At 41.9% G+C, this 17,585-nt stretch overlaps 1 protein-coding gene across 1 annotated transcript in view; it reads right to left on the bottom strand.

Moving 5' to 3' along the window:
• The window catches only part of stab2 (stabilin 2), a 78,932-nt gene that overhangs the window by 6,275 nt on the left and 55,072 nt on the right, over positions 1-17,585 (bottom strand). Inside the window, exons 40-63 of the mRNA XM_084050405.1 lie at positions 16,776-16,833; positions 16,609-16,682; positions 16,312-16,437; positions 15,268-15,341; positions 15,078-15,149; positions 14,541-14,660; positions 13,777-13,821; positions 12,892-12,984; positions 12,496-12,651; positions 11,509-11,646; positions 10,298-10,357; positions 9,080-9,256; positions 8,811-8,900; positions 8,554-8,700; positions 8,394-8,453; positions 7,675-7,798; positions 6,794-6,943; positions 6,085-6,177; positions 5,507-5,614; positions 4,470-4,663; positions 4,027-4,168; positions 2,393-2,526; positions 951-1,116; positions 575-681 (exon numbers count right to left, since the gene is read on the bottom strand). Coding sequence (XP_083906531.1) covers positions 575-681; positions 951-1,116; positions 2,393-2,526; positions 4,027-4,168; positions 4,470-4,663; positions 5,507-5,614; positions 6,085-6,177; positions 6,794-6,943; positions 7,675-7,798; positions 8,394-8,453; positions 8,554-8,700; positions 8,811-8,900; positions 9,080-9,256; positions 10,298-10,357; positions 11,509-11,646; positions 12,496-12,651; positions 12,892-12,984; positions 13,777-13,821; positions 14,541-14,660; positions 15,078-15,149; positions 15,268-15,341; positions 16,312-16,437; positions 16,609-16,682; positions 16,776-16,833 — 2,708 coding nt within the window. The remainder of the gene's footprint in view (positions 1-574; positions 682-950; positions 1,117-2,392; positions 2,527-4,026; positions 4,169-4,469; positions 4,664-5,506; positions 5,615-6,084; positions 6,178-6,793; positions 6,944-7,674; positions 7,799-8,393; positions 8,454-8,553; positions 8,701-8,810; positions 8,901-9,079; positions 9,257-10,297; positions 10,358-11,508; positions 11,647-12,495; positions 12,652-12,891; positions 12,985-13,776; positions 13,822-14,540; positions 14,661-15,077; positions 15,150-15,267; positions 15,342-16,311; positions 16,438-16,608; positions 16,683-16,775; positions 16,834-17,585) is intronic.

Genomic DNA, 17,585 nt, shown 5'->3' with positions numbered 1-17,585 from the left:
TGGTCTGACCCGTCCCTATATACAGTATGTCCACCACCTGTGTCATTCTGGTTAGTTAAGTTTTCAGTTCAGTTGTGTTGTTCAGTCCCAGTTTATTTTGTTATTTAGTTTAATTTCCTTTGTGTTGAGCAAATTTGTTTTGTTAAACCATTTATTTTCAACAACGAAAAAAGAAAAGAAAGAAAAAGAAAGAAAAAAAGAGAACAATGTTTTAAAACCAAAGTTTTCCCTGTGTCTCTCCTTCCGACCAACTCGGTCCCTGACAATCGGCTATTTTCAAACATTTTAGTACTTTTACTTTTGGTATATTATATTTAGTACATTTTGATACCAATACTTTTGTACTTTTACTCAAGTCAATTTTGAATTCGGGACTTTTACTTGTAACAGAGTACTTCTACATTTCAGTATTGATACTTTTACTTAAGTAAAATATTTGAGTAACTGTTCCACCACTGCTTGCAAGGGCGCCCCAGATCAGCTGGTTTTCCCTTTCCCTTTGCACTCGGACCGACAAAGCTGAACAGAACGAATATGAACGGATGATGAATTGTAAACATTTTTGAAAACTCACAGTGAGGAAGTTGGAGAAGGAGGGTCTGGAGGTGAGGACCTGCAACAGGTTGCCGGTACAGGTGGAGCCATCTCCAATGTAGCCCGCCTTACACTCACACTTCACCTCTGGAACGCAACACAGGCATAGTACCAACACATGACGTACTGGTTCTCAAAGTGGGGTCCAGGGACCCCCAGGGGTCTTTGAGGGGGGTCCCCAGCAAAAATATAACCCTACGAATTTAACCCTACAAACGTCGGCTATTTGAAAATAGCTATTTAAATCAACTTATATGGTTAGGTATGTGTATGTATTTATGGATGAATGGACAGACAGACAGACAGACAGACAGATAGATAGCAGATCCACAAGCGTCTCTGACAACACGTCTCACCTTTCATCCTGTAGCAGAAAGCGTCCCATGTCTCGCTGAGGTTTTTGCGGGTGCCGTAGTCCACGATGCCCACATGACCGAAGCCACAGTTGGGGTTGGCGTAGGTGGTGGGATAGCTGACCCGGGCCTGGTCCAGCCAGCTGGCTGCACACAGGTTCAGGCCGGCCTACAGAAAACAACCACAATTAGTCTGAACAGCAGGCACGGCACAGTCAAATCCTCAGTGTTGTTGCGAACGCGGAAGGAGGCCTCCGCCCAAGTGGAGCTTACTATGAAATCCTGCTCGGCTTGTGTGTGTGTGTCTGTCTGTGTGCGTGCACTGCCTGTGTGCAGCCTCCAGAGTGCCGAGCAGGGTTTCATACACACACACACACACACACACACACACACAGACGCCTGCACTACAGTGTGGCCATGAAGAACGCAGGAATGTAGACAATGCTCTGATTAAAATGCACACACCTGCAACACATTTCGAGCTGCGTTCGCTTCCAGCGTTCGCGCGTCTTACTTGTTAAAGTTTAAGCGGTTCCAAGTCTTAACTCATTAAAAGCCGGGAAGGCACCTGTGTCATTTTAACCTCTTTAACCATTATTTTATACTTTGGCTATAAAAAATTGCAGATATACAAGCTCATAGCGCATCACTTTGTGCCGCGCTATGAGCTTGTAGATCTGCTATTTTTCAAAAATCATGAACCTTTGTGCGAATCTTGCACAAAGGTTCCAGGGAATAGTGCCTGCTGTTTGAGATGGGGGTCGGCGGCCAAATGCACATCATTTTGGAGGTCCTTGACATGAAAAAGTTTGAGCACCACTGATATATTAATATAAGGATTAAGGATTTAGAAGACATTTTTAGAATCGGCCTCAGGTCGTAATGGGTTAAACCCTCTAGAAAAAAAAACGCTGATCTACAAGCTCAGATCACATTGCAACGCGACACGTTGTGAGGTTGTAGATCTGTTATTTCACCCCCCAGAATATGGATGCTGAAGTTCAAGTGGTTAATTTAACTATACACACGGCCAAATTAAAGGGGGTGTATTTTTTTAACGTTTTGTATTCCCATAGTAATCATTGCTATAGACACATTTCCTGCCGTTTGAGATTGAAAAGACAGAGAGAGGTGTGATTTATAGTACGGTGGTTCTCAAATTGGGGTCCTTGAAGCAGTTCCAGGGGGGCCCCAGCAAAATGTGTTCATATAGCATCAGTTTAACCACTTTAAACTTATTTTATATTTAACTATTTTCTTTTTGAAAATCATTGGGAAAATGTGGATAAACACATTTTTAACACAAGTCTTCTCTTCTGCGGATCCCTGGCACAAACCATTTTTAAATGGGGGTCCGTGGGCCAAATACATACATACAGCAATTTGGGGGTCCTTGACATGAACATGTTTGAGAACCATTAGCATTAGTATACTGTCCTCCGCACCTGCTGTGCATAGCTGAGCTGTGTGTATGTAGCCAGAGTGGCGCCCTCCGCTATACAAGTCTCCTGCGCCGCAGTGTAGTTGAGCTTGTATTGTCCATTAGCTGAACGGTAGTGGAACACACCGGCTGTCGAATCTGCAAACACACACACACACACACACACGCACACAATTACTATAATTGTCAGGACTTTCCAGTGATTTCCACTTATAACCAGTGGTGGAAAAAGTACTCAAATATTTTACTTAAGTAAAAGTACCAATACTGCACTGTAGAAGTACTCTGTTACAAGTAAAAGTCCGGAATTCTAAATTTACTTGAGTAAAAGTACAGAAGTATTGGCATGAAAATGTACTTAAAGTACCAAAAGTAAAAGTACAAAAATGTTTGAAAATAGCCGATCTACAAGCTCACAACGCGTCGCAAAGCGACGCGTTGTGAGCTTGTAGATCTGCTATTTTCAAATAGCCTAGGTATAAAATAGGGCTAAAGTGGTTAATGTATGTTTCGTAATATCATAATTTATATCTGAAAAGTAACTAGTAACTAAAGTTTTCAAGTAATTGCAGTGGAGTAAAAGTACAATATTTGCCTCTGAGATGTAGTGGAGTAGAAGTAAAAGTATTGGAAATTGGAAATACTCAAGTAAAGTACAAATACCTCAAAATTGTACTTAAGTACAGTACTTAAGTAAATGTACTTAGTTACTTTCCACCACTGCCTTAACCCTTGCAGAAATGCTCATTCAACACATGAAGTGCACATTACGGACGGATTTGTTGTTACACTTGAGAGCGATCTTGAGCCTAATTTATGCTCCATCGCACAGAATAGAAGACCTACAGTACAAGCTCACAACGCGTTGCCGGGCTACTTTCGGCACGCAACATTGCTGTGCGACAAAGTATAAATCGGGCTTTAGGTTCTGGTGTTACTGTCGTCCAGTGGGTTTTCTTGGCACCGGGGGCCAATCAGCGTCTTTTGAATGCAATGACGAAGGTAAACAGCACGTTGCAGTTTAAAACAACAATGCAAAGTTAGTGGAGTTGATGTTGCTACTGAAACAGTTATGAAAAAACACCCAGGAATAATGATAGATAAACAAAATGGAAAGTCAGGCTATTAAAAAAAACAAAGTTTGCTGGAATAGGAAATTATATTTCAGAATTCTGTATTAGATCAACATTTTGTGACTTATAGAATTCTGGCTGATGATTGAATAGGGGATTTAACTAATTGCTGAGGACTGCCTCTTTGGCATGCTGGGCGAGATCTATAGCCAGTTGAGTCTGAACGGAAGTGCTGGAATGTTGAGGAAGTACAGTCCAAGGAAGTTACGTTGAGGCTTTACAGATCTGTTTACATTCTCCGTGCATGAAAAGTGTCGTGATTGGTCGAAAAATATAGTTTCCGGGGGAAATAGTACATACGATGGAAGTCCCGCCCATAGACATTAGGTTGTTACCAGGCTTTTTTCTCGGAGATGAGAAAAGGCTGGGGCTACTGTACCTCTGTACCATCTTGGAAAACAGTTGCAATGGGAGCACTTTCAGCCTGGATAATGAAGTGAAGTGGAATGTAAATTCATGCTGTGTCCGTGTGTAATTTGTGAGTGTTGAGCGCTGTGTTCATTACCCTCAAAGTGGAGGTCAGAGCACTGGGCATCTTGGTGACACAAGCCGTTGTTTTGGAGACAGCGATCGAGAGGCAGGTCCTTCACCTCACAAGTCACGCCATCACCCACGTAATTGTCCTTGCATGTACACCTCTTTTTCCCCTGGTGACGACCGGAGGACATACGCAAACAATTAGACACCAATCATGCTGTCACACTATAAAATCCTCAATGGTCTTTTACCCGTTGGTAACTCATAGAGTTCCAAATGAAGATAAAAATGAACGCGGAGTTTTTTTTACAGTGGACCGCTTCTCGCATGGTATCTAAAACAAAATTCAATAATAGCAGATCTACAAGCTCATAAAGCGCTGCAATGCAACGTGTTGTGAACTTGTCGATCGTCTACTTTCGCTATTCCTCGTATGACAAAGTATTTTGTTTAGTGCGTTGTTCTTCTCACCGGCCCTGTCATGGTGCAGGTGGCGTGCTCGTGGCAGCCCCCGTTCTCCAGCGAGGCGCAGGGGTCTATGGGCTGACAGGAGAACCCGTCCCCGGAGTGTCCCTTGGGACACGCGCAGCTCACCTTCTCTCCCGTCTGGCTGCACTTAGCGACCTTGGCACAACCTCCGTTCCAGATGCTACACATGTCCGCCACTAGAGGCAGGAGAGAGAGAGAAATACCAAACAAAATCCTCAGTGGTAATTTAAAGGGAGTGTGTAATGTGTAACTGATATGTTTTTGCATTGTATTGTATTGTAATAAATAAATAACCTACATCCTATTTAACCCATTAAGGCCTGAGGTTCCGATTCTACAAAATGTCTTCTAAATCCTAACTGTTTTTTGAAAAAACTCATGTTACTATGTCAGTGGTTCTCAATCTTTTTCATGTCAAGGACCCCCAAAATGTATATGTATTTGGACCCCCATCTCAAAATATGTTGTTCCAGGGACTCCCAGAAGCAAAGATTTGAGTTACAAATGTTTGATAAAAAAAAAATATACATTCAAAGATTTGCACACATTTTCTCGATTTTTCAAAAATAGCAGATCTACAAGCTCGCCGCTCTACGAGCTTGTATATCTGCTATTTTTGAATAGCCAAAGTGTAAAATAACACTTTTTTAGCTCAAATCAAAAACGTGACACAGATTCGTTCCAGGTCTTAATGCAAGTGTACAAATGGATGATTTAGCAGTCAGGATTTTAGTGTGTGTGTGTGTGTGTGTGTGTGTGTGTGTGTGTGTGTGTGTGTGTGTGTGTGTGTGTGTGTGTGTGTGTGTGTGTGTGTGTGTGTGTGTGTGTGTGTGTGTGTGTGTGTGTGTGTGTGTGTGTGTGTGTGTGTGTGTGTGTGTGTGTGTGTGCGTGCGTGCGTGCGTGCGTGCGTGCGTGCGTGCGTGCGTGCGTGCGTGCGTGCGTGCGTGCGTGCGTGTGAATGGCTGTGTAGCATCTGGCGTGAGTGTGTGTGCATGAGATCCCTCTGCATGGTACAGTACCTGTGCAGGTGAAGCCGTCTCCCACGTAGAAAGGTCTACACACGCACGTGTTGTTCTCCTTACACACGGCATTTGCAAAGCAAGCCGGGGAGCACTGTGGGACATCAGCTATCAGGAAACAGGACACGCAAGTCACACCATGACTTTATGTTCATAACAACGATGACGCTTTAGAGATTCCAGTGAAATGGCAAATATCAATAACATTCACAAAACTAATTTTCTGTGCATTTTACCATAGAAATTGTTTTTGTCGATAACTGAATTATGCAATAAAGCACTTGTGGAACATATAACCCTGCAATGCTTCCACTGCCATCTTGTCCAATACTACAGTAATGAGCTTTTTTCATAATGACATTTTATTAAAGCAAATATTTTTCATATTAGGTCTTGAAAAACAAACCTATATTTTGAATCAAGGTTGTTTATTATGTAGATTAAATTCTACTTTCAGGTTACCAATTTTTTTGTCACTTCAGGCATACTGAAATGAACACATTTTTTCATAATTATGTTATTTGAAACAAATAACAGGAAACATGGCTATAGCGTTTGGTGAATACCATCTCACATACTTAGTTGGGTCTCACAGCTCTTTCCAGTCCAGCCTTCCTGACAAAAACAGACCCCAGTCCCTTCACAGTAGCCATGCTCCGTGCAGTTACAGGCTGAGGATGGGATGTCACAACACAGGTCAGGATACAGATATTAAGACAAAAATACCTTTCTCCTCACACATGCACACACACACACACACACACACACACACACACACACACACAGCGACACATTGTGACAGGCACATATACAATACTGTACAGTAGATTTTACTGTACAGTGCCTAGGGTGACCACCCGACCCGGATCTCGCACAAACGGAACAATGTCCCGCGAATCAAAGATATGAACAAAAAAAAATGGGGGCTAGTGAGAGGAGTTACAGACAGTAATGGCATCTGCTATTATACATATTTAGTCAATATATTAGCATAGGCTATAGGATTATATCACATCCCCATAATATTATTCATATTATTTCCGCAATACTCATTGACAAGAAATGCAGCCCCAAAACTAGGGTGACCACCTCCAAACAGGCTCATTGAGGGACAAGTGAACCTGTGTTGCGGGACATCGCGGGACACATGCACGCCACGGCATCGTCGTGCCTGTCACAATGTGTGTTAATTCAGGGGTCCATTTGGTTACATTTGGTTACACTCTGGTTAATGACTCCTCCCCAGCTAAAATGAAAATAATGAGATGAAATCTCAACATACTGCACCTGCACAGTTTGGTCCGAAGTGATCTTCATTGCAGCGCTCACAGGCCACGCCCTGGAAACCCTCGTCACACTTACAGGTGCCGTTACCTAGGTGACCGTCATCGCACTTTCCATGGTTACTGCAAATGGAGCCCGAACCGCCAGGACAAGCTGAGGAAACATGTGAAAAGTGTCAGTTATTGTTCACTGTGCTCTGATATACGATTCCTGTGCGGTTGAGGTTTATACTCTGATACTTAAGATCAGTGGTTGTCAAACTTTTTCATGTAAGGAACCCCCAAATGAATATGTATTTGGCCACAGACCCCCATCTGAAAATATTTTGTGCCAGGGACTCCCATACTTGAGAAGCAAAAAAGAATCCTACACACTGTATTTTATTGCAGCCAGGTATAAGCTACTGTACCTAATGAAGTCCGAGCGACCAAAACATTGTACTGCAATTTCTGTAAGTGAAGAGTGTAGTGTGCAGGATTCTCTCTTGCTTCTCAAACAGTAACTGCCTGAAGCCTACGCACCTGTCCTTTGAAGTAGGTGCGCAAAAGGATTTTTTTTTTAAACAAATTTTACATTGTGTGTGTGAATATTTAAAAAATATTCCACATTTTTCACTTTTTTTTTCAAGAGCATGAAGATCAGTTATTTTCAAATAGCCACTGTATAGGGTTAAAGTGGGAACCACTTACTTACATCATTGTGAACCAGTCACTTCATAACAAATGCATTATTATAACTTGACCCTGGTCAAGTCCAATTTCAAGGTTCTTTATTGTTACGTCTTGTGTACAGGTACAAAAGAGTTAAAAATTACTTTTGATCAACTCATCGGACATTGTAAACAACAATAATGTGATAAGAAAAACTTTCTGTTCGAATCTTACCGAGACAGTCGCGTCCATAGTAGCCAGCACAACACTTAGACTGCCAGAAGTTGACGGTGCATATGGCCTGACAGCCGGTGTTTTTAGTGATATACATCATGGGCAGATCACACTTCTTAACCTCCTGAAGACAGCATAGAAAAACAGCATACGGTCAAGGCATAGCTGCATGAATGTGGATGGATGGATGGAGGGAGGGAGGGAGGGAGGGAGGGAGGGAGGGAAAGGGAAGAAAGGAAGGAAGGAAGCAGTGGCGTGCACAGACATTTTGAGGGGCAGGTGCTCAAGTAAATTATACGGTACTTTTTTTTGTTTACTTAGTCTGCTCTTTTTTCCCTCTACACCTATACCTCTTTGCCAAAAATAGCCGATCTACAAGCCCACAACGCCTCGCAGCGCGAGGCGTTGTGGGCTTGTAGATCTGCTATTTTTGGCTAAAGTTCTCCTCAGAAAAGGGATGCTAGGTTTCGAGTGGTTATGGTAAAAAGAAAAATCATATGACATAAAGATTTGGCGGACCCCCTGTAGTAACTCTGAGGGGTCCCGGACCCCCTGTTGAAGACCCCTGCTGTGCCCTTTTTTCAAAAGGGCACTTCTGGTCAAGAGGGCAAAGGGCAGGTGCTGTAGCGCCACCTAGAGTCTATCTGTGCACGTCCCTGGAAGGAAGGACGAAAGGAAAGAAGGAAAGAAAGAAAGGAAGGATCAGTGGAGATATGTACCTTTACTTTTGAGCCACTGGGACAGCGAGTGGATGAGGCCGTGCACGGCCCACAGTTCATCTGTCACACGAGAGAAATGTCAGAAAAAAATATCTCCGTCTCCATATACTTAATTTCCCATGAAGCATTGCTGTGTGTATTTTGTGCGACATCGATTCACCTGGAGCTCGAAGCTTCTCTGATCATCGCAGCGACCGCCGAGGCTGGGCGGAGTCAGAAGGCAGTCGATCCCATAGGCCACGCCCCCACCGAAGAGGAGGTGGCGCTGAATGAGCCGGCACTTGCCGCCGTTTATATAAACTTCTCCCTGTTAATAGTCATAATAAGTAACAATCACCCAGAGATACAAATGGATACGCTAAACCATTGCGTATACAATACACTAAGGATTGTGTAGCAGTTATAATGCATACTTACAATGTTGTCCATTCCCCCACAGCTGAATGTGAGTTGCGAGCCCTGCAGGGTCCTTGCTAATTCCAGGTGGATCAGCTCTGCACTGAACACCTGAGAACAAAGAAAAGAGTATTTAACACCTGAGAACAAAGAGAAGAGTATTTAACACCTGAGAACAAAGAGAAGAGTATTTAACACCTGAGAACAAAGAGGAGAGCATTGAAGGCCTCTCTACCCACTCAGCTACGGCCGCTGCAAAGGCCATGCAGGCTAGCACAGCCCTTAATTACCTTTTGACCATAAATGATGTGATACTTGAGGTATTCCACTAGCTGTGGTTTGTTGTCCTGGCTGTAGAGGAAGTCTTTCTGTTGCTGGGACAGGGCGTCCATGACAGCGTCTGAGGGCAGGAACACCGTCACTGGCTGGTATGTAGGATCATTCACCAGCTCCATCACACCTGTGTCCTGACAGGAAAAAACACACTCATCAACACAGACTCAACTTTTACACTTGCTCCTCATTGACTTACATTGTACGCTAAAACAGCCCTCAAAGTGACTCTTTTACCCATTGAGACCTGAAGCCGACCTGTCTCCTAAATCCCGACAGTTTTCTGAAAAACGTATGTTTCTATATCAGTGATGCTCAATCTTTTTCATGTCAAGGACCCCCAAAATAATATGTATTTGGCCGCGGACCCCCATCAAAATAGTTTGTTCCAGGGACCCCCAGAAGCAAAGATTTGAGTTAAAAAATGTTCGCCTTAAAAATATATATATTCAAAGATTTGCACACATTTTCACGAATTTTCAAAAATAGCAGATCTACAAGCTCGTAGCGCGGCACTCGGTGCCGCGCTATGAGCTTGTATATCTGCTATTTTTGAATAGCCCAAAGTGTAAAATAATGCTTTTTTAGCTCAAATCTAAAAATGACACAGTTCCAGGTCTTAAGCACATAAACGCAAACAAAGTTGATTCGGACAATATAGAGCATCACAAAACCCAATACTGTTTTCTATTTATTTATATAAATGTTAACTTCCTGTTGATTTTGGCATTTTTATTAGGAAGGAAACCCGGACTGGATCCGGATCATCAAATAGTAAAATCAACAGGAAGTTAACATTTTTGTTGATGTTCTATATAGTCTGAATAAACCTTGTTTGCGTTCGTTTATGTGCTAAAAGAGTGACTTTGCAATGAGGAGTATATTTTGAATTATCAATTTCTAATCAATGGAGCAATTATTTTAGATTTCTTGTCCACCTTTGGAGTCGCATCATGACAAGGTAACTACACAACCCAAACCTTGCCCTTTATCTACTATTCGGAACGATGCAAGTTGAGAATGCATGCCTCCACCCAGCTATGCGATATACATTATGCACTTGAACCCCAGCTACCATATTCTGAGGGGGACATTAGCCCTCCAAAAAGCCCATCTACCAGGTCACAACGCTGTGAATGATTTGACGTCATTAGGGTTCTTTAATGACCACTTACCTCCAGCAGCTTGTAGAACGTCTTGTAACCATGGCGATCAGCGATGTTTGTCAAGTTGAGCTAAGGTACAAACAAAAAGGCAAAGAGAGGGAATGGATTAATTAATCTGATCAATTAATAGCTGAGAACAGACTCTCAGTTGTCAGTTTTCAATATGTACTGTAATTGGGTAATTGAAAAGGATTATTTTTGTTTGTTAAAGAGTTAATAATGTAAGGGGGTTTATCTTTGTTAGAGGTTTGGGTAATAATGGGATTCAATCCTCCCATTCTACAGACCTTTTACTTTACTACTGCCTTTTCCCCCGTTTGCCCGGCAGAAATGGACTGTCTCCTTGTTCCCTTTGCCCCGGCAGAACTGGACTGTCTCATCATTCCCTACCCCTCTCCCCTGACAGACATGGACTCTGTCTCTCACCTTCACACACGCGTCTGCCACGCATGGCGGCATGCACCGTTTTTTTGCTTTCCACATATTTTTTTTGGACATGCATGTGGATGTTTGGTTAGAAAAAAAAAATGGAAAAAAAAGGAAAACGATGTTTGTGTTGCACTGTGTTTTGGATATTGTTACATTTTGGATTATATTATGTCTCAAATTTCCTTTCTCTTGAATTGATGTTTTTTTTCTTGTGGTAATTTTGTTGAAATGAGGACATTTCTATTGGAGAGGGGGAAGTAATGTAAGGGGATTTATCTTTGTTGGAGGTTTGGACAATAATGGGAATGGGGCATTACCTCACACTGTAAGGGATAAGGGGGAACATATATTTTGGTTCTGGGATCTAGTCGGACCTTTGAGGAGGTTACACCAGTTATGACGTGTAGACTAAAATGGGTGGAATGCTTTGATCAACAAAGAGAGTTGAATGAAATTCCTGTCTCCGTGTCTCATTTTCACTACGTCTGAAACTATAAATTAAGCAAGTATCCTTCAGGATTACAATAACTCTCAGTTAAGGCTGAGAAGGTTATTTTGAAAATCTAATCCATAACATACTTCACTAATAAACTTACATTGAAATACTCAAATCAACTGACAGATTGCAATTCAACAAAATATCCTCCACCAACACAAACCTTTATGTCAAAGCATATCAAATTATGATATAACATAATTATGTCTAAATCTATACAATGACTAAATCTATTCAACGTTTTTAGCGATCCAACAAGCAGTCCTTTGTTCTGGTGTTAGTAGTGTACACGTACTATTTGTAGCGCTGGTTCCTTGTCTTTATCCACAGCGACACTGGAGGGGAACAGAATAGTGTCAACCTCATGGAGAATTCCATTGGCGCTCACACCGTCACTGTATGTCACGTTGGCCTCGTTGATGAAGAGGCTGCCCTGGAAACATCCAACATGACATACCATAATTATATATCCATCTGCAAATATGAATTCATGACAACATAGCTGTGTGTGTGTGTGTGTGTGTGTGTGTGTGTGTGTGTGTGTGTGTGTGTGTGTGTGTGTGTGTGTGTGTGTGTGTGTGTGTGTGTGTGTGTGTGTGTGTGTGTGTGTGTGTGTGTGTGTGTGTGTGTGTGTGTTCTCATCTCTATGAAAAAACTAAATTTTCAAGGATTTAAAGAAAGAAATACCTTATAGCCATAATACCTTACATCAGTAGTTCTCAAACTTTTTCATGTCAAGGACCCCCAAATTGACACTTATTAGCCAGCGGACCCCCATTTCAAAAGATAAGCCAGGGACTCCCCATATAAGATACGATTTTGTACGGCTCTAGCAGTGATTCTCAACCATTTTAATTTCAAGGACCCCCAGTTTGACATGCATTATGCTACGGACCCTCATTTAATGGCATTTCTATCTCTGGGACCCCAATTCATATTGTAAAATCAATGCTAATTTAACTCTGAGAGTTGGTAACATTTGTACACTCTCAGAGTTACAGACCCATAAGGGTCCATTTGGTTCCTTTCCATCATTTAGCTGGGGACCCCCTGGAACCCCCTCAAGTACCCTTGGGGGTCCCCGGACCCCACTTTGAGAACCAATGCCTTACATGATTTATTTTATTATTGTTATTATTATTTTATAAATGTTATTTATTTAGGGGCCACTTGCAATACCCTCATATCCCACCAATGTGCCCTGACCCACAGGTTGGGAATCACTGTTGTAAGACTAACTGGAGACAAAGAATTTGACAATAAAATATGACATGCTGGTTACCTCAGACAGTCTGGTGGTGACCACCTCCCCTGCCATAGTGGTGATGTTTCTGGGAGTGCTCAGGTCACTGGGCAGCAGAATGTGACACATCACAATGTGGTTGCGAAGGACTTCGGCATATTTCTCCCTGTGCTTGTCCACCAGAAATCCCTTCATCTAAGAGAGGAAAATACATTTTCTCTACTTTGACTCGCTGCCTCCAATATACAGGGAACTGCAATGTTCAACGTGACAATATTCGCCACAGAACCTTTAAAGAAACACTAGGGACATTTGATAAAAAATGTGTGGTTTCTTTCTATGCCGTTTAAAAAGTAGCTAAATTACGCATTGAAACACAACACCTTGGCTAATAACAGACAGACAACAGAGCAATGGAGTAGAGAGATTTCACACCCTGTTGGAGCCATTGCGGTCTTTCAGGAAGGCGTCTGCGCTGGGAGCGAAGACGGTGAACGGGCCGCGGCCTTTCAAGGAGATCTCAGATATCTGAAAACAGAGGTCAACTCATCCTTGCACTTAAGTCCTTGCATGGCTGCACATATGAGTGATTTCAATAATAGCTTTGTTCTTCATTTAAGCATTACATGATCATTGCAGCATTCAAGTGCAGTATTATGATAATAATAATAATAATAAGGGTAATAATAATAATAATACTTTCAATTTATATGGCGCTTTTCTCAGTACTCAAAGTCGCTTTACAAAAAGTGTTAAGAAGATTCCCCAAACTCTAAGTTTAGTATTATTGTTTATGTTTTTTCCTCTAAAATGGACCCTTTGTTTCCACTTCAATGTGTGCTGAGTGCACAGTAGTTAATTGGCCAACTAGTTGCACCTGCTGTTGATTTGATGATTTGCAATCCCATGCACCTTTAAAAGCAAGTGTTTGGTCAGTGTGTCAAGTCTGGTACAGAGAGCAGCAGCAGAGGCTTCAGTGTGTGCGTCCATTCTAAGTGAGTTTGTTTTGAGTTTGGATATGTTGTATCATATGTGCAGTATATTGATGTGCAGTATAATGACATTATGTTATGTTACTTTGTTTACATGTGGGTAACTTTTCTCCTTCTGTATTTTGTTTAATATACAGAAAACCACACACAATTAAACTGCAAATGCTGTAACCCCCTGCACAGTGGGAAAAATAAAAACCACAAAAGAAAGAAGCGCGTTGTCATTTACGCACCACGGTGATCACACCTACCAACCAACAAATTCTACTATTGAACATTTTTTACAAAAAGAGAACAAATAAAAACAAATTTATGAGTATTCACTTACCATCAACCCAAGGTAGAAGTCCCTCAACTTCCTGGTGATAAGTTCCTGCAGGGAGTGAACCGTTAGTGGAAAAAAACTCATGTGTTCAAATACAGTGCTTCACCGCCTTTCTGGCGTTCACTGACCACTTAACATGGCTGCCATGTCAAGTGGTTATATGGATGGGTGATGTATAATGCACAGTGTGATCATAATCAATCAATCGATTGTGTTCCAGATTGGATCAATGAAACATACAGTAGTATCCTTTAAGTCAGTGCTTCTCAAACTTTTTCATGCCAGGGACCCCCAAATTGATATATATTTGGCCGGGGACCCCCATCTGAAAATATGTTGTGCCAGGGACCCCCCAGAAGCAAAAGATTTGTGTTAAAATGTTCGCTTTAAAATAAATATATTCAAAGATTTGCACAAATCTTCAAGATTTTTCAAAAATAGCAGATCTACAAGCTCATAGCGCGGCACTCGGTGCCGCGCTATGAGCTTGTATATCTGCTATTTTTGAATAGCCAAAGTATAAAAGGTTAAAACTAATTGTGATGCTATTTTCACACATTTTGCTGGGGACCCCCTGGAACCCCCTCAAGGACCCCTGGGGGTCCCCGGACCCCACTTTGAGAACTAATCCTTTAAGTTCCTAGAAAACTCATGTTTGAATATATATATATATTTTATATTATCATTGAAATCTTAGTGTTCTAGCAGTTATTTTGGGGCCCAATTGCAAAATTCTAAGTGTGTCCATTAGCTGAAGCCGTCCTCACCTTCCCCACGGTGCCTTTACAGATGATGCCGTCTCCTATGAAGTTGTTGGGACACATGCAGGTGCGTACGCCAGGACCACTCATGTTGCACGAGGCGTACCTGTGACAGTCTCCGTTTTTCTGTTCATTTACACAGTTAGATGTTCTAGTCAACTGCATGATACACAACAGATCGGTAGAGTTTCTGCTTTGGCTGTGTTGGTTTTGTTTATGTATTTCCTCAGTTCACTGTGTACTTGAAATTGAGTTGAATCAGATCACCATTATCAGATCAGAATGTTTGTAAACAAATGTTTAGAGCGGTGTTTCCGGGTAGAATGTCGATGGATATTTATTTACACAATATAAAATATTGTTAAAAGTTTGTCAATCTGTGGATATTTAGATCAAAATTTCTTATACCTAGTCAATAATGACAATGTCATGTTATACATAAATAAATACAAAATTTTGGTTGTGGTGATGTCATGATGATTCGGTTTATTACAAACTGTAAATAAAACAGGCGATATCTGGCTAGTTAAAGTAGAGATTTACCTTTCGACAGAGGTCAATCATCTTACAGCTTTTTCCGTCTCCTTCGTAGCCATTATTGCAAGCACAAGATGTCTGTGTAGAGAATGCACACGTGTATTCTCACTAGAAGCAAATCATATGAGCAATCTACGTAAAATAAAAACAATAAAAAATGAGAAAGACCGGTAAGCAAGAAAGCAGTAGGATTTACTTTGTTGGGTCCATTGTGAATACAGTCTGCATTTACATCACAGCCTCCATTGCCTTCCAAGCAGGGATTTATCTCTGAGAAAAAACAAAACAAAACAATAACTTTCTCAGCATATGTTTTTTGCCTGGTTTTGTTTTACTTTGATTGTGTCATGATCCTCAAGGTCAACTAGCGATCCTCACAGCCAACAGGTTGAGAATCGCTGCCCTATGCCAATTTGGACTCCAGTGATCACTGATCACCAAATGAAACATATTTGTATCTCTCTCTGTTTGCAGTTGGGTCTTTACTCTGTATTCTCTTATGCTTAACGTGTTTGCTTATTTATTTGAGTGTCCCCACATCAAATCACACAATACTGTTTGATTGGTTACTGTTCAAATAATATAATAATAGCTCAACATCTCAAATCAAATCAAACTTTATTTGTGAATCCCATTTAACCACATGAACCCCAGCATCCATATGCTGGGCTGATCTACAAGCTCACAACAGGTGAGCTTGTAGATCGGCTATTTTTGGCAAAGACATTTGGTGTAGACAGAAAAAAGTACAGAGACAACTCAGGTCCAGTTTACTAAGTCTATAGGGTTTAAGAACAACCATGGTTGACCAAAGTGCTGTACAAGTTAAAATCTGAATGAGCAAAATCAGCAAAAACATTATGCAAGAGCACAAAGGAAAACATTACACAGATACAAGACAAAGTGGATTACTACATCAGTACACATCAAAAGGCCATGGGTCAACTAAGAGTAACTGGACTGGGCCGATCTAATATGGAGGGGTAGGCTATTCCAGAGCCTGGGGCCAACCCCTTTTTTTTTTTTTGCCTAGATCTCGGTACGACCAGTAGTAGCTGGTCAGCCCATCTCAGAGATTTAGTTGGAGTGTGTACAAGATCGGCAAGATAGGCAATAGCCAGCCCATGAAGAGCTTTAAAAACTAATAATAATGTTTAAAATCAATTCTAAAACAAACAGGGAGCCAATGGAGCAAGGCAACATATGAACATATGCACATTTTAATGTCTGTCTGACCTACCCACACAAACCAGGCCGTCCCCAGTATACCCTGGGTTACACACACAGTCCCTGCGTCCTGCTTGGGTCCTCTTGCACACAGCATAGACACTGCAACCTCCGTTGTCCTGTGCACAGGCATCTTTGGCTATAAACACACACACACACACACACACACACACACACACACACACACACACACACACACACACACACACACACGCACACAAATAAATCAAGTATTCACACTTATCACATATTCACCAGGCATCATCAGACACCCGTAAACCATATTATCATTTTTTTTTTTTGCTCCTACCTTGGCAGTAAGTGCCGTTGCCTTCAAATCCTGCTGCACAGACACACTGCATGGCTGACGGCTTGATGACACAACTGTGGCAGAAGATGGAATAAACTAAATGAGTTGGGGATCATCTGACAATACAATTTTTTGGCCCGCTATACTGTATGTCAGCATCCACTCACTTTGCACTGGTATGACACTTCACGGAGCCACACAGCTCATCGGCTTTGGATTCAATCTCTGCAAGAGGGCAAAGGACAGAAGAAAACTCAGTCTTACAAATCCTGAACCCTCATGGGTCCATTTAGTTCCATGTTGTACGCTCTGAGAGTTACGGTAAATTAACACAGAGGACCTGCGTACCTTTCCACTGCTTTAACTGAAGCAAAATGTTTATCTTACTGTGACGCCCTCCCACTCTGTCTACCAGTGCTAGTCTGGTGAATGCCTGGTAGGTGGAGCTGGGAGGCCATCAGCTCTGATCTGGAGCACCTGAGCCTTTTGATCTGAGGGCTTTAAAAGCAGTCCTCTTTCTGTCAGATACTCTCATATCCTCTCTCCTCAGTTTGTTTGTTAACATACCTTGGTTTACACCTTACAACATTCACACTGCACATACACTCGCACCCATACACTGCCTTCACACTGATGCTCATTCATATTTACTGATGTATTATGTTTGTTGTTTAGTTAGTTTATATTTAAACTAGAGTTTCGGGGGGCTACGCCCCCCTCAACCCCAGCCGCGCACGGGGCCCAGCGTGGGTGTGTGTATATTGGGGTACCCAAATCGGCGGAGTGAAAGTGTCCAAAAGGAAAAAAAAAAAAAAAAAAAAAAAATGTTAATAGTGATTGTTACTTTGGTGGTCCGCGGACCCCCTGGTGGTCCGCCGACCCCTGTGAGTGTTGGGACCCCCGGGGACCCCCCTGGAACATGGCGGACCCCTTCGGCAGTTTTTTTTTTTTTCATGCACGGTTTGCTTGTTTCTGTC

Source organism: Gymnoscopelus microlampas (genome assembly GCF_963454915.1).
Source record: "Gymnoscopelus microlampas genome assembly, chromosome: 23".
NCBI classification, from domain to species: Eukaryota; Metazoa; Chordata; class Actinopteri; order Myctophiformes; family Myctophidae; genus Gymnoscopelus; species Gymnoscopelus microlampas.
Note: the sequence above shows the minus strand (reverse complement) of the source record. Positions and strands in the feature narration are given on the sequence as shown.